Source organism: Sitodiplosis mosellana, unplaced genomic scaffold, assembly GCF_009176505.1.
Source record: "Sitodiplosis mosellana isolate CC-2019 unplaced genomic scaffold, AAFC_SMos_1.0 Smas_scaffold_6226, whole genome shotgun sequence".
Taxonomy (NCBI): domain Eukaryota; kingdom Metazoa; phylum Arthropoda; class Insecta; order Diptera; family Cecidomyiidae; genus Sitodiplosis; species Sitodiplosis mosellana.
The window spans coordinates 9,764,602-9,786,610 of record NW_022601467.1 but is presented as its reverse complement, the minus strand read 5'-3'; the positions used below and the strand labels follow the sequence as shown (position 1 = coordinate 9,786,610).

At 34.8% G+C, this 22,009-nt stretch overlaps 2 protein-coding genes across 8 annotated transcripts in view; one reads left to right on the top strand and one right to left on the bottom strand.

Annotated features, from left to right (window-relative positions):
• Positions 1-16,891, top strand: part of LOC129579224 (protein doublesex) — a 79,987-nt gene extending 63,096 nt beyond the window's left edge. For 4 of the 5 annotated variants that reach the window (XM_055469079.1, XM_055469076.1, XM_055469077.1 and 1 more), the window contains exon 5: positions 11,727-16,891. The gene's annotated coding sequence lies outside the window, so the exon portion shown is untranslated. The remainder of the gene's footprint in view (positions 1-11,726) is intronic. The other variant, XR_008689202.1, reaches the window with a different exon arrangement.
• A 465-nt stretch (positions 16,892-17,356) lies between these two features.
• Positions 17,357-20,826, bottom strand: LOC129579228 (protein UXT). Of its 3 annotated transcripts, XR_008689209.1 has the most exons (4): positions 20,633-20,826; positions 20,147-20,545; positions 18,684-19,912; positions 18,501-18,600 (listed from the first exon to the last, which is right to left on the bottom strand). XR_008689209.1 is itself a non-coding variant. In XM_055469085.1 (3 exons), the coding sequence occupies exon 3, from the start codon at positions 18,407-18,409 to the stop codon at positions 17,936-17,938; it is 474 nt and encodes a 157-aa protein (XP_055325060.1). In that variant the 5' UTR covers positions 18,410-18,435; positions 18,501-18,600; positions 18,684-18,977; the 3' UTR covers positions 17,357-17,935. The 3 variants fall into 3 exon arrangements, 1 of the variants encoding a protein (XP_055325060.1); XM_055469085.1 differs by lacking the exons at positions 20,147-20,545; positions 20,633-20,826 and adding an exon at positions 17,357-18,435 and having other exon boundaries at positions 18,684-18,977; XR_008689208.1 differs by having other exon boundaries at positions 20,147-20,826.
• Positions 20,827-22,009: the final 1,183 nt, after the last annotated feature.

Here is a 22,009-nt window from a genome sequence, read left to right as displayed (position 1 = left end):
TCCAGGAAACCGACAGTATTATTGTAATCATGCACAACCGCACAATAAAATGCACCAAAAGTCAAGGCGAATTTTTCCTCAATTATTGTCGAATAACGTCGAATCGAACTGTTCGGTTGATGGGAAAAGAAAACTGCTATTCCATACACACACCCAGAGCTTTTGCAGCAGCAATATTTTCTCTAATTCAAAAGTGCTCACAGCATCAAATCTCAACTCTAAATAGATAATTTTTTTTACTGCAACAATAACTATCATCCCTCAAGTATTTTCGATTTACAAAGAAGATGAAAAATTGCAGAGTGAATTCCCAGTACAAATCATAATTTCTGTAACAACCATTCTTCTAGTTTTTTTTTTTTGACGATACATCGATGCAATTGTCTCACCATCGGCAAAAAGGGAGCTCAAATAACGGAAAAGCTTTTAGCAACCGTTTTTTTCTCTCTTCCAGTTAAGTGCGGTTTTGTATCTAACGTTATATTGTTTACTTATCAAAACCGCGTGAACGGACGTAACTTTCAATCGGCTGGTGAAAATGGTTGGGACACATTTTATGCGCATTTATCGCAATTTGCAAAAAGCAACAGCATCAGCAGGAGTAACAACGAAGACGATGACAATAACAAATCGAGCATAATCCACAATTAGCCATTTGCCATTTGATGCATTTTGTTGATCTAAGAGTAACACATAATATATAATATGAAATGATTCGCATAAATTTGTGCTCATCTTTTCTCCGTTGCTTTTTTTTATTGTTCAGAATGGGGTAATAAAAAGCCATTTAAGGTAACTAAAAGTGGATTCATGGCTGATTCAAGGCGGCCACTATCCAATGTTTTATTACTTTGCAATTTTATCGAGCGCTTCGCTTATGAAAATATAAGCCTTCGAGGCGAATGTCTCTCTAATGCAATTCTAGACGAATACTCTATAACTGAATTGAGCGCACATTGTAAAATGGCATATGCAATTACATTCACATAGACACACACACCCATCAAAATGCAAGCAATGGACATTAATTCACTAGTTATTCGCGCCACCGACATGCACTAATCAGCCAGCATTTTTGCTGTGAGTGCGTGTGTATGCGCGCGTTCTCGTTTGTGTCGCACAAAACTTTTATTGCCGTTGAAAAGATGTCAGCGTCAAATTGAAAATATTATGGTAGCGCTATAAAATTTAATTTAATTAAAAAGTGCAAAAGAATTTTTTTCACTGCTCTCTCTCTCTCTCTCTAACTTTCGGAACTTTAGATTTTTTTTGTTTGGTCGGATATATTCATTCTGTAATTTATAATTGGATTCGGTTAATGCATTTATCATGTATCTCATATTTGCATGAAAAAATAGTTGACTTTTTCACTGGGCCCATTTCATTTTTTTTGTTGCTGCTGCTGCTCACTCTCTCTCTGCATTATCTCTTGATTTGTTGTTGTTTGTATTTGTTTTGAGCTTTGAGTGTTTTCGGGATGAAATGAATAAACATATTTGATGGAATAATTTAATTACATGCGACGGTTATAAATAAAAGAAAACTTATACGCCATTTGTTTGCACGTTTGCGTAACAAAGATTATACATTGAAAATAGGAATTGCATGAATACGGTTTGCAAGGCTGGAAACATGTGTGTATTTCATGTATTTTCATTTGTTGCATTGTTTACATGTAAGAAGCTTACATACACACCGTTACAACACAACAAACATGACTTTCGAATGTGTAAATGCTTGCCTAGATACACAATTTTACTACACAAAATGTGACTTTTTCAAATTCATTTATCATGTTATCAGCCAATCAGCCAAAGGTCCGCAATGTGCATAGTAAGCTAGAAGTTATTTAAAATGCCGACACCGCCATTCACGTGTTGATCGTGTTTTTATGTGCGGATTGTGTGAATGTGTGTCGTTGTGTGGTTTGATCTCTCTCCCCCTTCTTCTTCCATTCGATTTGTTTTTAATGCTCTATGAGATTGAATCTGAAATAGTTGCGAACCGAATACAAACCAGACGCAACGGGAGAGAGAGAGAGAGAGAGAGAGAGAGAGAGAAAATATAAAGGACTCTCCGCATATCCACAACACTTAATTTATATTAGCTTCATTATAAGGTCTGGTAAATTAACTATTGATTATGATGAAAGCAATAAAAAAAATTATTCAAATGTTCAAAAACCGAAATGTAAATTTGATACTTTTCAAATCGTGCGGATAAGATCAAAGGCCATTTTCGTCTCTAAATAAATGGTCAATAAAAAATACGCGGCAATTAAATCAAAATGGAGAGACCAACAAATTAGTCTATATGATGTGGTCTGCGCCAATGATTGAAACGAACTTGATTTTCACCATAAATGCGTTCGGGTTTCTTTTTTTCGTTTCGGTTCGTTACACTCATCTCTGTATACCGCATAAACGATTGATCTTCGGGGTGGGTTTAGCGTGCAACCGGATCATAAACGGTTTCAATACATAAAAATGCTTTCTGCCCGAAAGAGAAAGAGAGAAACATATTTGATCAATCGCGTAATGTGCGCAACAAACTGATCCATATGAAATGGATTTCGCCTTTTCGACACATTGTGTCAGAGATTGCAGGCGCATCGCACACACACAGTTACATCTGCGGTGGTTTTCACTCGACGGTAACGAAAAAACATGCGTAGAACAGTTAACGAAATCTTTGTGAAATACGCAGAAGAAACCACGAACAACGAAAAAACAACAACAACGATAATACTAAAAAAAAAAAAGAAGGAAGGGACGAAATTCAAAATATCCAATAAGCAAAAAACCAATAAAATCGACCGAAATCAAGCGGGAAAAAAGAGATTATGAAGAACGTTTGCCTCATTGTAATAAATGTCTAAATAAAATATTAACGATATTTTTCTGTGCTTTCAAAAATAAAACTGATTTCAAAACGGGAGATAGAGAGTGAAAAAAAGGAAGCAATTCTATCGTAAAAATGTTCCGATTCTTTTGATGGCAATGAAAACGAATCGAAAGATTCTTCACTGCATTTATGGTCCGGGTGCATTGTGTGATTAGTTTGAAACAGACGCGATGAGACGAGAATGAACCGAGCAAAAGAAAAAAAAAACAAGCAAAAACAACATTTCTTTTGATTTCATTCATGTTTCGCACATTTTTTTTCCATTCGGAATGGATTGGGATAATGATATTTTTATTTAGGCAAATCTCAATTCATGGCCACGACCCAATAGGTAACCAGCAACAATGAATTGTTGCTTGTTTCGGCGTTTTCCCTTGCCACAAATAATAAACGGCCGTTATTATTATTGCGTCTACTGCTGCTGCCGCTGCTATTCTTTTTCTCGTCGCTCTGTGTTTTTCTCAGAAATGTAATCCATTAACATTTTGATTTATAGGTGTTATTATTAGTGAAACACTATTTATGGCAATGATTCGTTGAGAGAGTTCATTTACAATACGATTACGGACAGATATACAAATTAAAATGAATAAAACAGCTATGGTAAAATATTCCGTAGTGAATTATTATTTCGGGACACGTTAAATAATGTATTTTGGCGCGCTTGAGAAATAAGCTAAAAGAAGCGATGCTATAAAAACACTAATCGGAACATAGACCTTATTGATATGAATATCCATAGACGCTATATGGTAATCAAGCTAATCCATAAAAATTGGAAGAGATAAAAAAAACAAATGTGATAAAATAAAAGAATTGACCATATGAAAAGCGTGATCTCGGGACAAAAACAATTAATTTCAGCATTGACTCTGTATGCACTGCACTTTTGGCCATAATTTTTTTTTCCTTGTTCATCAACATCCAAGGAAAAGCGACACCATCAGCAATTTGGCACATTTTTTGTTTTTGTTTTTCTGCTTCTTCTGGTTTTACTTCTGTTTCACCCGGAAGACGGAAAACTATTTGAAACAGCATTCTTTATGAGCGCGCGTCTAAGTTTTTATTGTTATCAAGGAGGCGAAATCGTTGATCCAGTAAATTGCCGTGCTACCAAGTCAGCATTTCGTATCGTTCGTACATGAATTTATGTTCGAGTCATTACTTTATCGGTTATATAATCCAGTGTATGTGTTTGTGCACTTTTTTTCCCTTTGTGAGTCAAAATTCTAGATCTGAAGCTGCAGTCTGTGTGCCTGTGCACTCGTTGCAAGCAAACAGATCTGGAGTGCAAGCACAGTCTCAGATGGCAGTGAAAAGTGGTAAAATCAGTCGAATGCACAAAACCAGCGCCAACAATGGCACAAGTAGCAACCAGTAGTAGTAGTGGAGCAACATCAGCGATAAGCGACACACGTATACCAAGTTTCATTTGATATCTTTTCCGCTTGAAATGAGCATAATCTAAAATGAAATTGTACAATGGGATCGACACAACCGTGGCCAGTGTTTGGGCCACGTATAGACATACACATACACACACGCGACCGTACTTTTATCCATCCTTTGCATCCATGGTGTTTGTCACATGGAAAATAGTGACGGTGCAATGCATTTGAGGTCGATTCAATATGCAACAATTCCAGTAATACGGTATTGATGGCTTTTCCCGTACCTCTTCCTGTCTACAATTCATGCACAATGCAATGCAACATCCAATCCACCAGGCATTTTCCGCTCAGCTTTGTCGCTTTTGCAATGCACTGATCATGGGTATATAGCGTTTGCTTCTGCTTAACTTTTACCGCACACTTATCGCTTTTCAGCAATTCTTCTTAAAATCGTTTGCGCTTTGTTTCATTTCGTTCCTTCACTCTGTCCCTCTCTGTCCTCTCTCTCTCTCCCTCTCTCTCTCTCTCCTCGTCGCACTTTTTCTTCGGGATTTTTATTACGTCACATTTATTCGTACGTTTTATTATGGCAATGTCAGAACTCGATTGCTATTGTTGTAAAAATTGAGTAACGTTGCAATGGGACAATGCGCAGCAACACTCCCGAATGATGAACCGACCATGGAAAAATGACACATAAAAGTGGCTGAGTTGTGAGCAAAGCGAGAACTAGTTTAAGGATAAGAAAATGCAGTAAACATGTGGAATGGCATCAGTAGCAAAACAATAGAGCAACAGCGAGCTACAAAATGATTCCGCATACAACACAGCATTGCAGCCCCATCCCTCTATCTCTCTCTCTCTCTCTCTCTCTCACTCTCTCGATTGTGGCGTTCTCCCCGAATTTTGCTTAACGTATTCATTGCATAAACATGTTTTCGAGACTGATTGTCTTGATCTGAGTAGATGAAAGCCATTTCATTATTTTCCTTCATTTTCTTGCACAGCAACAACTTGACTGAAAAATGAACTTGAGCTATCGACAGCTACGGCATTGGCATTCCTTCGATACATGCAAATAGTCGATTGCCCTTCGTTTTTGTTTTTCACCTTTTTTTTCTTTTGGTTATTCATTTGCTTTCATTTCTTCTCTTCTCTTGACGTGGCAGAAGTGTTTTGATCAACTAAACCAACTTTTGACTTTTGTTTTGTATTTTCATTTTAATGAAGTCGTCGTTGTTAGACAAAACACAATGTGGTACTCTCTAGTACACAAATACAACACTATCGATTTGCAAGTGCTGATAAACCAAAAATGCTACGTATTCGATTTTCGTTGCTTAATCGAAGCCACTTTGGCTTCCATTGTCACCAGAAACTAAAGAGAAATTGCTCAATTGGTTTGTTGATGAGTTGAGTCAGACGCGATTTTGTACCACTAAACAGTAAACAGTCGTCTCCGGTTCACATCTTTATGCACACACGCACACACGCACACACATGCTGGAATGTATTCTGTCGAATATGAAGTAAACAAATGGCTAACAGCAATCTAAACAATGTGCATAACAGAAAAACGAAAATGAAGATGAAGACGACGACGACGATGACGAAGAAGAGGCATCGTTTGTATGCCACTCGAGAGATACCAAAACTCAGTTAAAGCTACCCGAATTGGTAATGTTCAAACTGTTAGCGAAACAAAGAAAATTACTCTGCATTTCCCAAATGCAAACCGAAACGTACTGTGTTGTGTTGTGTTTACTGTGTGAAATAGTTGGCAGAGGAATTCCGGCTCCATGTTTTCACTTTATACCAGCCAAAGCATTCATCATGCCCAGAAAGAGAGAGAGAGAGAGAGTAGTTTAATAATTTCAATTAAATTTTAACAAATAAACTTAATTTGATAAGTCCGTCCGAGGAAAGAACAGTGACGGCCATCCTTGCATTTAGATGCTAATTCATCTGTGTGTATGGCCAAATGTACAAATGTTATGAGTTAATTATTTGTTGATGCTCTTGCTTCACCAAATTCATTTCATATTATACACATTTTTTTTCTGTACATTTCAACTCCCCATGGAACATCATCGCTCACAGTCGGATTGTGTTTTTATTTTTCGATGAAATTTAGTTTCACAGTGATGAAATTATGTTTTTTTTTTCTTCTTTTTAACTTGGCGTTTGCATGTCATTTTATAGTGGAAATTCGGTTTCGGTGCATTTTCGTTCATTTTGAACAAGCTGGCTTTTGCTTTACAGCAATCACTTCAAATTCATGATTGCAGTAAAGCAGATGATGAAGAAATTCAACACAATATTGAAATGAATCTGATTCGCCTGTCGCATTGTGCGTTATTTTGTATTCAAATCGCAAGCGGCTATAGAGCAATAGTGATCAATTACAGAACGAATATCAATTCCAAATGATGTGGCTAAAATGGTCGATTTGTGGAGAACGATGACGCAAACTAGAACGAGTGCCCATTTTAAGCTGCAATTCAATGTTCTTCTTCATTATTTTTTTTTTTTCATTAACCCTTTATCACATTTCGGTTCCTAAAGTAACCAGATACGCCAGACGCTATAGCTATGAAACCACTGAATATTTTTACATTCTTGTTTGGAATCAAATGTAGGGAAATAGCTTTCATTTGATACTTTACAGGCTACAATCGGCTAACTGAATGGAAAGTTTTTTCTGTTCATGTACTGCTGTAAAAAAAAATGCAAAATTATAGCAGAATTCCACATTTTTCCTCCCCTTATCTTGTGGGTTTGTTCATTCTTTTCAATTGTCAAATTAGGACTCGTAGGACCAAAACACATCAATTTAACTTTCTGCATCATTAGTTTTATAAAATTTAATTTTTTCAGGCTGTTATAACGATTTGACACTTTTGACTCTTTTCCGATTTTCTCGACAAATACGCAATTTTCCAAAAATCTAAGTATGAGGTCTTTCTCTATTTATTGTGGCACAAAACATATATCAAAATGATCCAAAAACAAAAAATTGTGCATCAAAGGGTTAAATGACAAAATAATTGCAATCCGGATTGTGGCACGCATCCCATTGGGGGAAGATTTTATTTATCGCATTGATACTTTTGACCTCGCGTATATAGTTGCTACTTTTCATGCATTTATTGTGTTCATTTTTCACTGTTTGTTGCAATAATAATTGCCTACAGCTATCACGATGCCATGTGGACGAAATCATTCGCTTTCTTTGGAACACACGAAAAAAAAACGATCGAATTAAATCGACAAAAAAGAATAAATTTCAAGCAAAGTTTGACACATTCAAACGGTTTTTTCACATCAAAACAATGTTGATGTAGGTCATTTTATTCCGCGAAATGGCTTTATACAGAAAAATCACACAGCTAGTAACGAGAGCCAATAAATGTGCTTTTTTCCCCCGTAAGATCATATTCAATCAAATGAGGAAAAAAAAATTGATAATCAAAAACTTTTCTCGGGAATTTTCTTCCATACCGTTCATCATTATAAATTTTCTATTAATCAGACCGCTGATACATAATTAGCTCTTTTCCTGAACATATAATTCCGACTTGCATACTTTTGCATCATCATTACTTCTTTTTCTCCACTTGATTGATTCTTATCGCGCAAATGTGATAGACCTTGCAACCCAGAAATTAAAATCGACACTCTACTTTTTTCGTTGTCCTAAAGAAAAAAAGCGACTCCCTTTTTTCCTCTATTTGTTTTGGTTTTGATTTCAATTGTTGTGAGCTGTTGTTACTTTGTTCCATCTATTTTAGATGTGCGTCTATCATCGCGTGCAAAGGTCGGCGAATGTGCTAAACAGTATTGAATTTGAGCCACTCTAACACACTGGTTGCTGTGTGTATCAGCTTTGTGCCTGATAACAGCCGTCGAGTGCATAGGAAGCGAAATTTATAGTTGAAAAGAATGTGAGCTCTTGCTCGCTCGCTCTCTTGTTCAAGCAATAAATATGAATAGTTGCAATTACATTATATGGGCGCTATAGACTATATTTCTTTATTTTTATCAACACTCAACAGTCTAGCGCTAGTTTGCCCGAAGTTGAAGTTAAATTTAACTGGGCTCTCATCTAGATACGCAATTTGTCATGTTCAAATTGATGGAAAAGGAAGAAGAAGAATGGAAACAGTTTGAAATTTTCAATGAAATTCCGAAAAGAAACAGAAAAGAAATAAGAACAAGTATGCAGACAAGGAGAAAAAATCCAAAGGACAGAAACTCTAACCTTCATTTATTGTTTAAAATATAATATAAGCGTTTGCCGGCACATTTGTTGGCAATGTCATTGTATTCAACATTTGTGCAATGAGGTTATAATAACACATGCTCTCCACACATCGCCCATTCCAAAAGGTTAAATCGTCGAATGCAATCAAGTCCGGCAAAATTCTGTCAGTCTTCATTAAATATCGTTATGCTCTTCCATTTGCTCTTATTTTTGTTGACAACTGTTGGTTGCTTTGGTTCTCTCCATTATCATCATCACGTCTAGCCATGTGCCCGATTCGGGTAAATTTGAAAAGTGTGCTGCACAATTTTCTACAACCTGTTGAAACGATGAATGCATGTAGAAAAAAGGTTTTACGTACATACATATATATACTATAGTATGAACCGCATTCCCAAAACGACGATGCCCATCCATTTAATTTCTATTGTTTTCCATTTAAATGGTTTCATCGATGATGTCCAGTTTCAGTGTTCAGTTAGGCTGATTGGAAAATGTGCTCGTTTGTGCTTGTTGCAAGTGACTGAGATAAAAAATAAAATAAAAACAACAAATACGATCCATGTATCATTTCTAAATGATTGCATTGCATATAAATAAATACTAGCAAGTGAATTGCTGACATTTTTCTTAATGCTTTCACACTGATAAGCGCTGGAGAGTGATCCACAGCATGACACGACAAAATAAAAACAAAGAACCAAACACACTCGCACTCATACTCGAATACAAATAATTCACAATGAAATGCAATCGATTTATTAGCCATAATAGTGTGACAAATACGAAAAAACAAAATGAACCGAGTCAATGTCAGTCGTTATTAAATTGATACGAATCAAATGGGAAATTTTTTCCATAATTTCAGTGTGCATTCTTGTTTTGCTCATCTTTTTCCGTGCACCAATTTTAGTTCGATTTACACGAGTGAATCACGATGATAATAATTTGTCATTTTCCGAATTCATCACAATAAATCAAACTGCGCACAAAGTTAGTTTGAGTGCCGGGCGAAAAAAAAATTATTATTTTAAATTACGTCATTTCAGATGATTTAGTTCTTATTTTTCGTTTTGTCGCGGCATCTTTGATGTATACATATGTAATATATTCCAATTGCGAATAATCTAAATTAAATTGAATTTGGACAGACAGAATCGTCGATAAAATTGCTTGTGGAAAGGATTTGTGCATTTCACGCGTACCGCGTACATCAATGAATATTATTAATTTCCACTTGAATAACCGCTATAGATTGGATTATCTAACGAATGGAAGCGCTATCGAATTTTTGATTCTTTTCTTTTCTGCAACTAAAAAAACATTAAAAATACGGAATAGGTATGGATAGTGTTTGTCGTTGCGCCAACAAAAAACCAATTGCGAAATGGGAATAATTTGATTTTAGCACACTAAAACTGCAGACGGATGCAGAGCATGTCTTCGTTTCGCTCATGGCTGTGCATTCGAATCATTCATGTTTCTGTATTTTCAAGAAGGGGGATAAAAAAGACATAAAGAAACCCTATAAAATCCGGGCATCATTTGAATGAAATGAGAATAAAAATAATAAAATCCTTGACAGTAATAAACGGCTTGTATTCACATTGTCTTCACTCATTGCAAACGATAGCTAATTCACATTTAAAAAAATGTACAAAAGAAAGAAAGAAAGAAGAAGAAGCAGGAGGGAAAAAACGACGAAGACGACTTCAATGATGACGTGAAGTTTGTAGATGTTGAATATCAAAATCGCGTAACATAAAGAAAATTTAAAGGCGCAGTTTGAAATCATATACATTTCAACAACACTAGAAACTCAGCGCACGCCGAACTAAGGGTTAAAGCTAGAGTTATGTGTTGTTATTTTGATCGAAGCTCCGCTCTCCCTCTCTCTTGCACACTCATGTTTCTTTTTATTGGGATAGTCAATAAAAGCGGCACAATTCAAGAAAAAGGAAATCAAATTGCACCATTTAACAACTGCATACATTTACAACTAACTATCTTGGGTCTCTAACAAGATATCCACAATCAAAATCCCGCCGAGCGCCAAAAGACGCGGCTTAACCGATAAGTGTGTGTGTGTGTGTACGAGCAACAATTAAAGTGAGAGCGTGCAACACACCTGAATAATGAATGATGAAACAAAATCCAACAAAAAAACTGTGAATAGGAATCATCATCAATTCGCTACTCGCAATGTATACAGATTGATGTGATTTAGTCAAAAATTTCAATACAAAATGGAATGGGTTCTACGTGAGAGCAGACGCATGCATTTTTTATCTACGTATATTATACGGCGGTGCGATAGAATCGGGATTTTATTTTATAGTTCATTTGAATGTGTACGCATCAATTTTGCCAAGAGTGTGTGTGTGTGTGTGAGGCAGAGGCAGAGACAGAGAAAATTGAGTGAAACAAACAAAAAGAAACTTGTTTCAATTTTAAACGGGAAACTATTAAAAAAAGATTGCAATTCAAGGAATATATTGCTCAAATTGCAATCAAAACTAAGTTTACTAGTAAGCTCTTGGGACGCAATGTTCTTAGAGCCAGTGATCAACACTGTAAAGGTGAACAATTTTTTTTATGACGGTCATAAAAATTGTTGTGAATTGCCCAACGACACACATACCATAAACATGCACACCGTGCAGACAAAGCGCGCACGGTTGCCGCGCTGCTGTGACCGTCGTCGATTCGGTGAGCAACGAGAATCAGCCTGCAATTGATGTGCAAAGATTGTGAAATAATCTACGAAGCCAAAAATGGAATAGCAAACATAGAGAGAATGGGAAAGGATTGTGAGATACGACGTTCGAAGCACTAAAGTTTTGAGTGCGCTTTTTTTTGTCGCAACTTTTTCTCTCTTGCACTTGCTCTTGCTCTCGCTCTATTTTTCTGTCTCTCCGTGCCGTTTCTCACGGAACAGGACGGGAAACGGTGATATGCTGTGCATTATAATATTCGCATAACAAAAGCTCATTCGTTCAATAGATGGAATGCGCAAACATCTGACTTACCGTAAAATCAAAGTCCACACTTTTTTTTCCTCTTTTCTTCAGTTTAATTACGATTAAGGTTAAGCTTTCGTTACTTTTTTTTCTTTTCGTCAATTTTAACGCATTTTTTTTTCTTCACATTTTTTGTTCTCGTTACAGTTTTTGACGTATTCGAACGTGTATTTTGCCGAGGCTCCAGCCAACTTCCATGGTTTCGTTGAATTAAAATAAAACAACAACAACAAAAACTAAGAACACAAAATATATGTTTCATATTTCATTGTACAAAAAAAGAACCTGGGAAAAAGAAAAGATTGTTTAAACTAAACAAAATAAAGTGAAACAACTATCATGTCATATTAAACCGATAGCAAATAATCGAAACATGTAATTAAAAAGAAGGCTAAACCCGTTAATTGTATACAGCCACGACAATGTGTAACGCATAACAATTTAATATCAATAATCTGGCTTTTCTTGTAGTATTTAATGATACTCTTCGCTATTCAACGCCACTCTTAACCCATGTAATTATTATTATACTAGGGGAATTTCGCTAACGTTTTCTGTTTTTATTTTCAACTCAAAAATAAACAGTAATTACGAACCAACCAATAATTGGGGATGATTTTAATGAAAACAAGAGAAAAAATACAATTTAAAATCTAATATTTAAATAACAGAAAAAAAAACGATTAGCGATATTCCTCTTGTTACCCTGTTTTTTCCAACAAAGGGTTATTGATTGTTTCTTTTTGTTTTCCCTTGGCATGCTTTTTAACTAAAATTGTTTAGTGGATGAGATAATTGGACGGAATGCAATCTATGTGCATCACATAGTATATGCTTCGATTGAATCGACTTGAGTGCGTTAAACAAAAAAAAAACATATAATCGTAAAGTTAGGCTCTACAGTCATATAAATGAAACGAAATGGAAGATATAGAAATGAAAACCAATGAAACCGGGTGCATATACAGAAACAGCAACAACAAAAATGTTCAAAATCAACGGAGTTAAGGGAACAACAAGTGATCTCGTTCAACGTGAGATTCAAGTATTGTCTCTTTCTTTTAAGAAAAAAAAAACTGGTGCTCCTCGTATACACTTTGTATTCATATTTTTGGCTCTTACATGTACGTCCATAGAAAACAACCGAAAATTTCTTTCTAATAAAACCAGAAAAAAAACAACAATTCATATATTTATTGAACAAACAAACAAAAATCTAAACAGAAAAAATATTAAAACAATTTGTAACAACTAAGTGACAGGATTCAGTGAAGAAGAAAAAAATACACACAATTTTATCATAGCCAAATATATCCTAAATATGTAAACATAGAATAAATTGTAGAATGTTTTGTCTCATAAACAGAAGAACGGAAAGCAAATAGAAAAACGAAAATATTTTGCACAAAATCCATCATTACAGCACTAAAAACACAAACACACGGATTTGAATAAAAAAAAAAGATTAGAGTGAAAAATTCCAGTTTAAGATGCGAATTTTCATCGTTGCTTCATGTCGACTGACTTTTTGAAACGACAGTCTTTCCATTGAAATATCAATCGAATCGTGATTGAAATACATTTTGAGCAAAAGAAGCTCAAATGGATGTCTACCAATTTAAAATCGAAAATAAAAACAAACGAGTGAACGAATTGAATTTAGTCTTGAGAAAAGCTTGAATATATATACTGTTGCAACGTAGAATGTTCAACAGTAACAATCAAGTATACATACGGGAACAGGCACAAACAAATGCAGACACACAACGAAATCTATGAATTGAACAAACCCGAATGGTTCAACAATATTTGAATACATTCACTATCAATAAACTACGAACAAATAAAATTCAACAGCACATTTAAACTCTTTTGATCTTTACGTGGATAAACCAATTTAACATATGACAATTGTATGAGGCAGCCATTTTGCTTCTTTATTTCGATGTTATTTATGTCTATAGAAATGGTACATTTTTTCTAACCGAAAGAAAAAACAAAACGAACGTATTCGATCGATTCAGATTGTACATAGGTGAACCATTTCAACCGGATTTCAATTGAAGTCCATTCAAATTCAGATTAAAAAGCAAATAAAAGAAGTCAACAAGGAAAGAATTAAATTTCAGGATGAAAGGATGACTTAAAGCGTTTCAATTCACACAATTTCAAACATTTGAAACAAAATTACTTCTAATGGAATGATCGATCCATTTTGACCGAACGGCGAGGCGAATCCAATTGGTGAAAGCATTAAATGTTCTAAATGTTAAATCTAATCACAAGGACGACAAAAAAAATACTCATGAAAAAAAAAATATCGGCATTGAAGCAAAGAAAAAACTATTTCTAAAACAAATTCAGCAAATGCATTTTTAAATTGGGTCGTTAATTTTTTTTTTCTTCTCTCTTATTTTGGAACAATACACACAAGTGATATTTCAATCATGATTCCAAAATTCATTGAAATTCTGTTTTTTTCTTCTAAAATTAATAATATACGAATACCAAAAATTTACTACTAGTGTACGTGGATACGTAAAAACACACTCTGCTAATCATTTTTTTTTAAAGAGCGGAGGCTAAATTAATCGGCGAATATTTAGAAACGATTGGAAAAAAACGACAAATTAATCGGCAAACAAAATTTTTGATAAAAATAAATATATATTTTTGATAATCATTTTATTTATGTTACTTAATCGGACAAATGAGACAATATTTTGTTTTTGGCTTTTGTCGCAAAAAATTTTCTTCTTCCCTTCGACGTGTCTTATTTTTAATACGAAACTAAACAAAAAAAATCGATTTAAATTGGAACAATTAGAAAAATAAAATCGAAATTCTAAGCGATAATTTTGACAATGAAACGATCTGCTATTTTAAAGAGAAACCTAAATTATTGTGATTTTGTGCTAGAATTTAATAAAACGAAATTTGAAATTTGGGACACCAACGAAATTATGCATAGTTATTAAGAAATTTTAACGACACAAAAGAGTCAAATTTTCATTTTTTTGTAGAGAATAGGAATGTTACATCTGTTTTCTGTCTTATTTATTCAATTCAGAAGCAAACGGATTAAATGTGTCTAGCCGGTCTGAATTTCGAGTTTTTTTTTTCTTCATTAAACGAAATTCGTAATTGAATTAAATAAGATTTAAACGGATGAAACGCTGAATATGAAAATGATTACATTTGAATTTACGAACGAAGATAACATAGAGCAAATGCATTTGTCAACCATATTTTCAAAACAAACAAAAATCAATTTGAAGTAATCCCGTGTACGAATCTCTGAACAAACATTTTACCAGCTATTCTTGTTGTATAGCAAAATATAGGCTTTCTTCAAAAGGCGTCGCAAAAATGCATTTTCATTTATGCATCAATATTTTCAATAAACCGGTTTGAAACACAGAGATACAAGTTGCACCGAAAGAGAAAACAAAAACGCATCTAAATAAAACACAGCATAGGAAAATGAATAATCATTTTGACATTCTGATCAAATGTCTGATTCAAGAAGGTTGTAAAGGATTACACATAGTGTAGAAATGATCGAATGCTAAATTTTCTCGATGTTTGTCTTTAAATGGGAATTGCGTTCAATGGTGCTAATAATATAAAATCAATCATAAACCGTAATGAATACGCTAAAGCGATTCGACATACAGGTTCGGATAAAATCCTTGCCAAACATTGAACTCAAATCCTCTATTTTATTTGTTTATCGGTGCATCATCATCAACAACTGCAGCAACAATAACGACGGAAAAATAAAAAGAAAGGAGGAAATATGAACGAAGCAAATAAGCCAATGGTCACATCTAATTAATAATAAATGTACTTCGGCATACCTTTAAAATAAAGTCAATGTATCTAGATTTATTCAAATATCAAGAGACACACAAATAATTCAAAACATATATACACACACACAAACACACACCCACAACACAAACACACACTTAAGATTAAAGGTACTACCAAAAAAATTAAATCAACGAATTTACTAGCTATTTATGTGGAATATAAATTGTAGTTAATTTAGCATTATACACAATAGAAACAACAAATACATTTTTTTATGCATGTACAAGTTGTACGAATGTTATATTTTAAGTGAATTTACTTGTATTTCAGGCTTGAGCAAATCTGATACAGAAAATGAATCATTTGCAACGTCAACAACAACAACAACAACAACAAAATACTGAAGCAAACACAGATATTCACATGCATTTCTCATTCAAATGTATGTTTCCTTGGATTGCTCCGAACTTTGTTGAAAAAAAATATAATGAGAGAGAGACAGAATAAAAGAAAAACACATACACAAACAAACAAATAATTATCCAGTCTGAATAATGTAAATAATTCTCTAATTTTAATACAAATAAAATCATTGAACGAATTTGTAGGATGATTATCAATTGGATGAAGAATTGATTTTCGAGATATAAGATAATTACTATTAAGTTGTGCTGATTTGATTTATAATCAAACCGAATTGGATAACCGAAACTGTTGAATAAGAACACGGTTAAAACAAAAAAACCAATTTACATTATGAATGAAATGCGAAGATTCGATGCTGAAAACAACACAAAAAGATCCAGTCCTCAATAAGAGGCTCATTTGACTTTGATGAGACTTGAGATTTTTTATTCGATTCGTTTTGTTCATTTCAATAAGATTTCGATGCACAAAACCATTCATTCATATGGAAAAGCAAAATATCGATCCAGTTTATGAGTGAAATTCCGTTTTAATTTCTTTTTATTTTCTGGTGGAATAAATTTGGACTCCTTCAACTCAAACAAAACGAAGAGAAGATAAAAAAAAATATCCAATTAAGTAAGTTAAATGAGTAATAACGAGCGATAAATAAATGATAGTTCACCGCCCAGATTGAAACCATTGACAGAAAATGGATTCACACCAATAGAAATCAACGAATTTATTAGATCTTCATGTAAATTAAAAAAAAAAATAAACAACCAGACTAAACAGACACCTGCATTATTATTCGCATTGAACTAACTCTAATTCTCTAATACAAATTTGATGTTTATTCAAAACAAAACCCCCCCCACACACACACATACACACATACACACGAGAACAAAAAAATAATTAAAATATTTCATACAACTTTGACGTCAATGTATTTAAATAAAATAATAACAATTTATTGTGAAAAGTAGCTCTTTAATTGATATATTTCGAATTGTAATTAACTTCAGTACCTTAAATGTTTCAGAAGTTCCGAATAAAAATAATTACGATTTTCTGCTTTTTGTGACAAACCGTTTCATCTGCATTTCCATTTCATTTTTCGGGGTTTGTATTTCGGTTTGGGTCTCTCTTTCTCTTTCTCTCCCTTGAACTTTTGCACTGAATATCGAACTGAGCAAATATTTGCTGCTACTGCTGCTGCCCAGACGTTATCATAAATGATGAAGCACCTGCTCGATCGAAGGGTTGAAAGTTGAATACAAAACCTGTATTATTTCGGATGCAAATGTAATCATCATCATCATTTAAATTTGTGTACTGGTAATGCTCGTTATCGAGAATGTACGTCGATTCGAGTATCACGTCACAAGCACACTCACTGATTCGACCAACATTTAATGCAACAACCTTGAATGCATCATTAAGATACATTGCAACTACACCCTACCCTCACCTCTTGGTTATCTTGTTTCTATTTATACACATTTATGGATCTATAGATGGAGTGCTTAGTTCGAAATTGAATCTAATTGAAATAAATCTATTCAAATGCATTTATTCAAAAACAAACAGAATCTGTATGCCATTTCGAATCGTTTGTAATTTGGAATCAATTATTACATCTTTGAGGATACAAATTCATTATTTGATTTTATTTTATTCATAATTCAACTTATTATTGTACTCAGATCATTTGTAATTTTTGTCCCTTTACACGTAATGTGATTCATCAAAAAAAAAACTTTATTTTGAAGATATTTCATTTTTGGATGAAAAAAAAACGGAAAATTCTTCGTGTTCTTGTTTCTTAGACCATTGATTTGCAAAAATTCTACATACAAAGGTGGTATTTTCTGAACCGTCCAAAGTAAATTAAATGGAAACGTGTCAGCATAGCTAAAGTAGTAATGGCATTTGTAGTAAAAATAGTTTGTGTTTATTTGACATTACTTATTCCCTAAGAATTAACAAGTGTGTGTTTGTTTGTGTAACCATTTGCGTTAGATGTTTTGGTTTCGATTTTGAGTCTTTTGAAGCGTAATCGCTAGCACGTGTATCGGATCGGTACAAGTAATTGTGGTTTTGATTCAAGATGATCGCGAGCGCATACACGTTCATGTGTCAGCCTTAAGCAAATTCTCTTTTTCTGCGATGCAAAGCAGTGCCAATTTGATGTGTGCCCGTGTTTCAATGCTTTTCTCTCGTATGACGTCCGCTTCGTTTTGCAGTGATTTCACTTTGAAATCACAGAATTTAATGGCTTCATCAATTGTAAATTCAACGTAATGATTGAGACCAACATTGACCATAATCTTACTGGAATCGGGCACTTTGGCTGACATGAAAAAATTACCACCGATATTCACTTGTGTCTTAAAACCATCGGATAAATTTTGGGAAATACTCTCCGACAGATTTTTCAATTGGACAAACTCCATGATTTCGCCATTCAATTTGTTGATATAGTCTTCATACGTCTTCAGCTCTTTACGAAGAACTTCTTCGATGAAACTTTCGATTTGTTCGCGTGATTTTGTTGAATATTTGCGGGTCACATCACCGCTTTCGTATGCTATATCGGCTGGCATGGTGGCGTTGTTTCCAATGAAATTTTCTATTGGAAAAGAAATGACTTTGAAAAAATGGATGGTGCAAAACCAATGAGCTACTATGAATTACCTCAAAATTGACGCGCAAAAACAATCGACTGTAATTAATATCGTTTGATTTTTGGGTTTAGATTTGGGCACGACCACTTGTGGATTTGATCTAGACGTTACTGTGAAATAGAAAAAATGGTAATATATCATAAATCTCACTTTTCGAATTGCCATCAATTGTTTGTATAGTTTTCGCACATACCAATGTGCAAAATTTCCGTATCACTTCTGCGTGTACCATTATTTTCGGGAATCTGCCCGAAAATCCGTTGCGAAAACCGCTTCTTCCGTAGACTGATTGGGCGTTTTCATGCAAAATGTGTTGGAATTATTGTAATGATTTTGATGATAACAAACGAATAAACAAACGACACAGGCGATATTGATAGCACTTTGAATATTCGTCTGACAATTGGTCTTGAAGGCGCACTCACATACTTGCATTGTGTCACACGCATGATATGCTCTTTCTGAGGTTATGTACGACAACCTGTCAAAGTCTTATTAGTCCGACAATGTTAAAACTGCTGATACAGTTGAATTGAAAATTGGTTGAAATTTTCTTTGGATTACTTCACTTGAAGTAATTGAACATTGAATCATCGAGCATTTGTTCAAAAATTAAAGAAGATTTTTATGAGGCAATATCGGGGCAATAAGGCAAAATCAAAGCAAAAACATTAGCAGAAGTAAAATATCTCAATCAAATACGCAATAGAGGTCGTCAAATACAGAAAGTTTACCGACATTCCGTTAGCTTCGACCGAGCGAGATTGCAAACTGAACCAACAGATGTCATCAGCACTCCGCTGGCATTTTGAACAGAGCGATAAAAATAGGGGAAGTGTTAAAGCAGAGAGAGAGAACGAGACACTGTTTTCTATGCATTATTACATGAAATTTGTTTTGATTTATTGAAGCTCATTGAGGCGTGTGAGGGTAAATCATTTTAAATGGTGCACATTTGAAGTGATATCAATTGCCATCGGATTGTGGATTAGGTTTTTGGTATGTCGCTGTGGCTGCTGCTGCTGCTGGGCTACCTTCATCGGATGTGATCGTATGATGTTGTAGTAATTTAAAGCCCTTTGGTAGAATTGTTATTGGGCCTGATGAAGAAACAGCCGATGGGTCAGCATCGTTCTTTTTTTGAAATTGTTCCTGAGCATTTTGACGATTAACGATAGTGGGCACAACGATAGTTTCCAGGATTTCTACAATTTTTTTGATTTTGTCAATTTCACCCAAAGCAGCGTGTGGACTATTGCCATTGCCATTGCCATTGCTATCGCCATCACTTACGGTATCGTTCGGTATTTCGTCATTATTATTTTTCGTAAGTTCAGCTTTCATCTGGTTCACCTCTTTGCTTAACTCATCTAAACTTTGTTTAGCGTTGTCATTGGCTTCCACTTCGACTTGAATCTCATCCTGAAATTTGTTCAAATGGAATAAATTCGTTGTTTGAAACTCATTTACATTATCGGTTATTTGCATGTAATCCGAACACTTGGCTACTCTTTTTTATCCCTCTATTCTCCCTCTCACTCTCTCTCTCTCTCTCTCTCTCTTCGTCTCTTCTATGTACCGTATGTGTTGGCTATGCTGTGTTTGGTATATATAAATACATCGAGAGTGAGAAAAAAATAGCGTAAAATTTCTTACCCCGTTGGTTAGCGTCGCAACCAGATACGCGACGAACAATCCATAAAAGTAGATACTCATGACGACCAATTGTGTTTTCGCCTGCTTCTTGAACCGTACTTTTATGCATTCTCTCCACCGTGTTATCAGATATGTATAGATAGTCGGCGTCATATGTATGCCATTGTCTGTGTGTAGTTGTGCGTTTGTGGCCCTGTGCAAAGGGACCATCTAAATGCGTGTTTCATTGCACATTATTTCCATAACTCATTTACCAACAATTTAAAAGCGAAATACTTAAATTCGAATTATATTTGCATTAACTTGAAAAAGCGTTGCCGTTTCCGTCTCCTCAATTGTCTCCGTCTCTTCAATTGGGCTCGGTCAAATATCTAACTGAACAAACGAACGAACGAACGGCTAAATTGAACAGAAACAAAAAAAAATTGTAGCATTTACTCAGTGGAAACCGGTTTTATATAATTCATCAATTTCGAAAACGATTACATTTTTAGCAATAGTCTATTGCCCAGACGGAAGTTAATAGATGTCGTTTCTCTCTCTCTCTTCTCTTCGTTATTGTTGTTATGTATGTGTGTGTGCGTTGTACCATATTTTGTCCCGTACAATGAAATTGCATTAGCGTTGAACATGCGTGTCGGAAGATTACTGTATTTATGGTAAATGAAGGTATTTTCCATGTGTTCATTATTCAAGGGGAAAATGCTAAAATCTAATTATAATTATAAATCTAAAAAAAATTGGCCTAGCGATATGAGCTATTTCTTGTTTTGTTTATTTCGGTTGTAGCTATTCAATGGGAAAACACTGAAATTACTTCTCTTTCACGAGGGACATGCAAAAATTCTATCATCCAAATTAGCCCATCGTTCGAAATGAGAAGCGGGAGCCTAGGCGGGAGCTTATCTCGGAACACCTAGTAGCTATGCGCTTTAGTCTCAAGAGCTGTAGCACTCATAAATAAGCCGAGCCTAAATATTGTCGTACACCCGAAACGCTAGATCGTTTCGGCCCAAAATGGAACTAGAATAGTGTGTAAGGCAGGCGGGCTCTATTCAAAAAATATCGGTTTATCAAATTGTGACATCAGAACTCGATTGCGATATTTTGTTTCAATTATTTTTATGGATATTGAAATTGGGTCAATGTGTCAAAAACTAATTTGATGTTTGTTGTTAATTGTTTCGGTTTGTTTCTTTCTTGTGCGGATTTGTGTTCGGCCTTCTCATCTCTCGCTTGAATCCGGTTTTGGTGAAGTTTTGCTTGGTTTGGTTTGGCTTGGCTTGAATTGTCTCGGCCTGCTTCGACCGATTGATAATGTGATGGGCTCCCGAGTACGGTATGAGTTTGCCACCAAATTTAATATCAAAAAGCACGCAATGCCACGTCGTTAACGATTAATTTTGGATTCTTTGCAGCAGCAGCACACAGTGGCTGGAGGTAATTACAAAGGATATGTTTTATTTTAATAAAACACCGAGAAAAGGGAGCGAGAGACATAGAATAGAATAGACAAAATAGTCGGTATTATATGTATACATATTTGGGATTCCTTTTTCGTAAATCCGGTGCGAGTGCGTTGCTTACAGCAGATTGCATGGCATGGCATGGCCAACAGCATAAATATGTCTGGTGTAGGTTTGTATTCACAAAACGAATTATCCGCTTAATGCAGTAGCTACGGGTTCAAACAGTTCACATGAAATCATAATACTGTTTTATATCGTCGCTCTACGTGCACATGTTGGCTCGTCAGTGTTGCTTCTGCTTCTGCTGTTGCTTTTGTTGTCAACATCGACACATTATACTCAGCCGTTTATATCGTGCGCGCTCTTCGGTAAAAATGATAAAAAGCAATTCGAC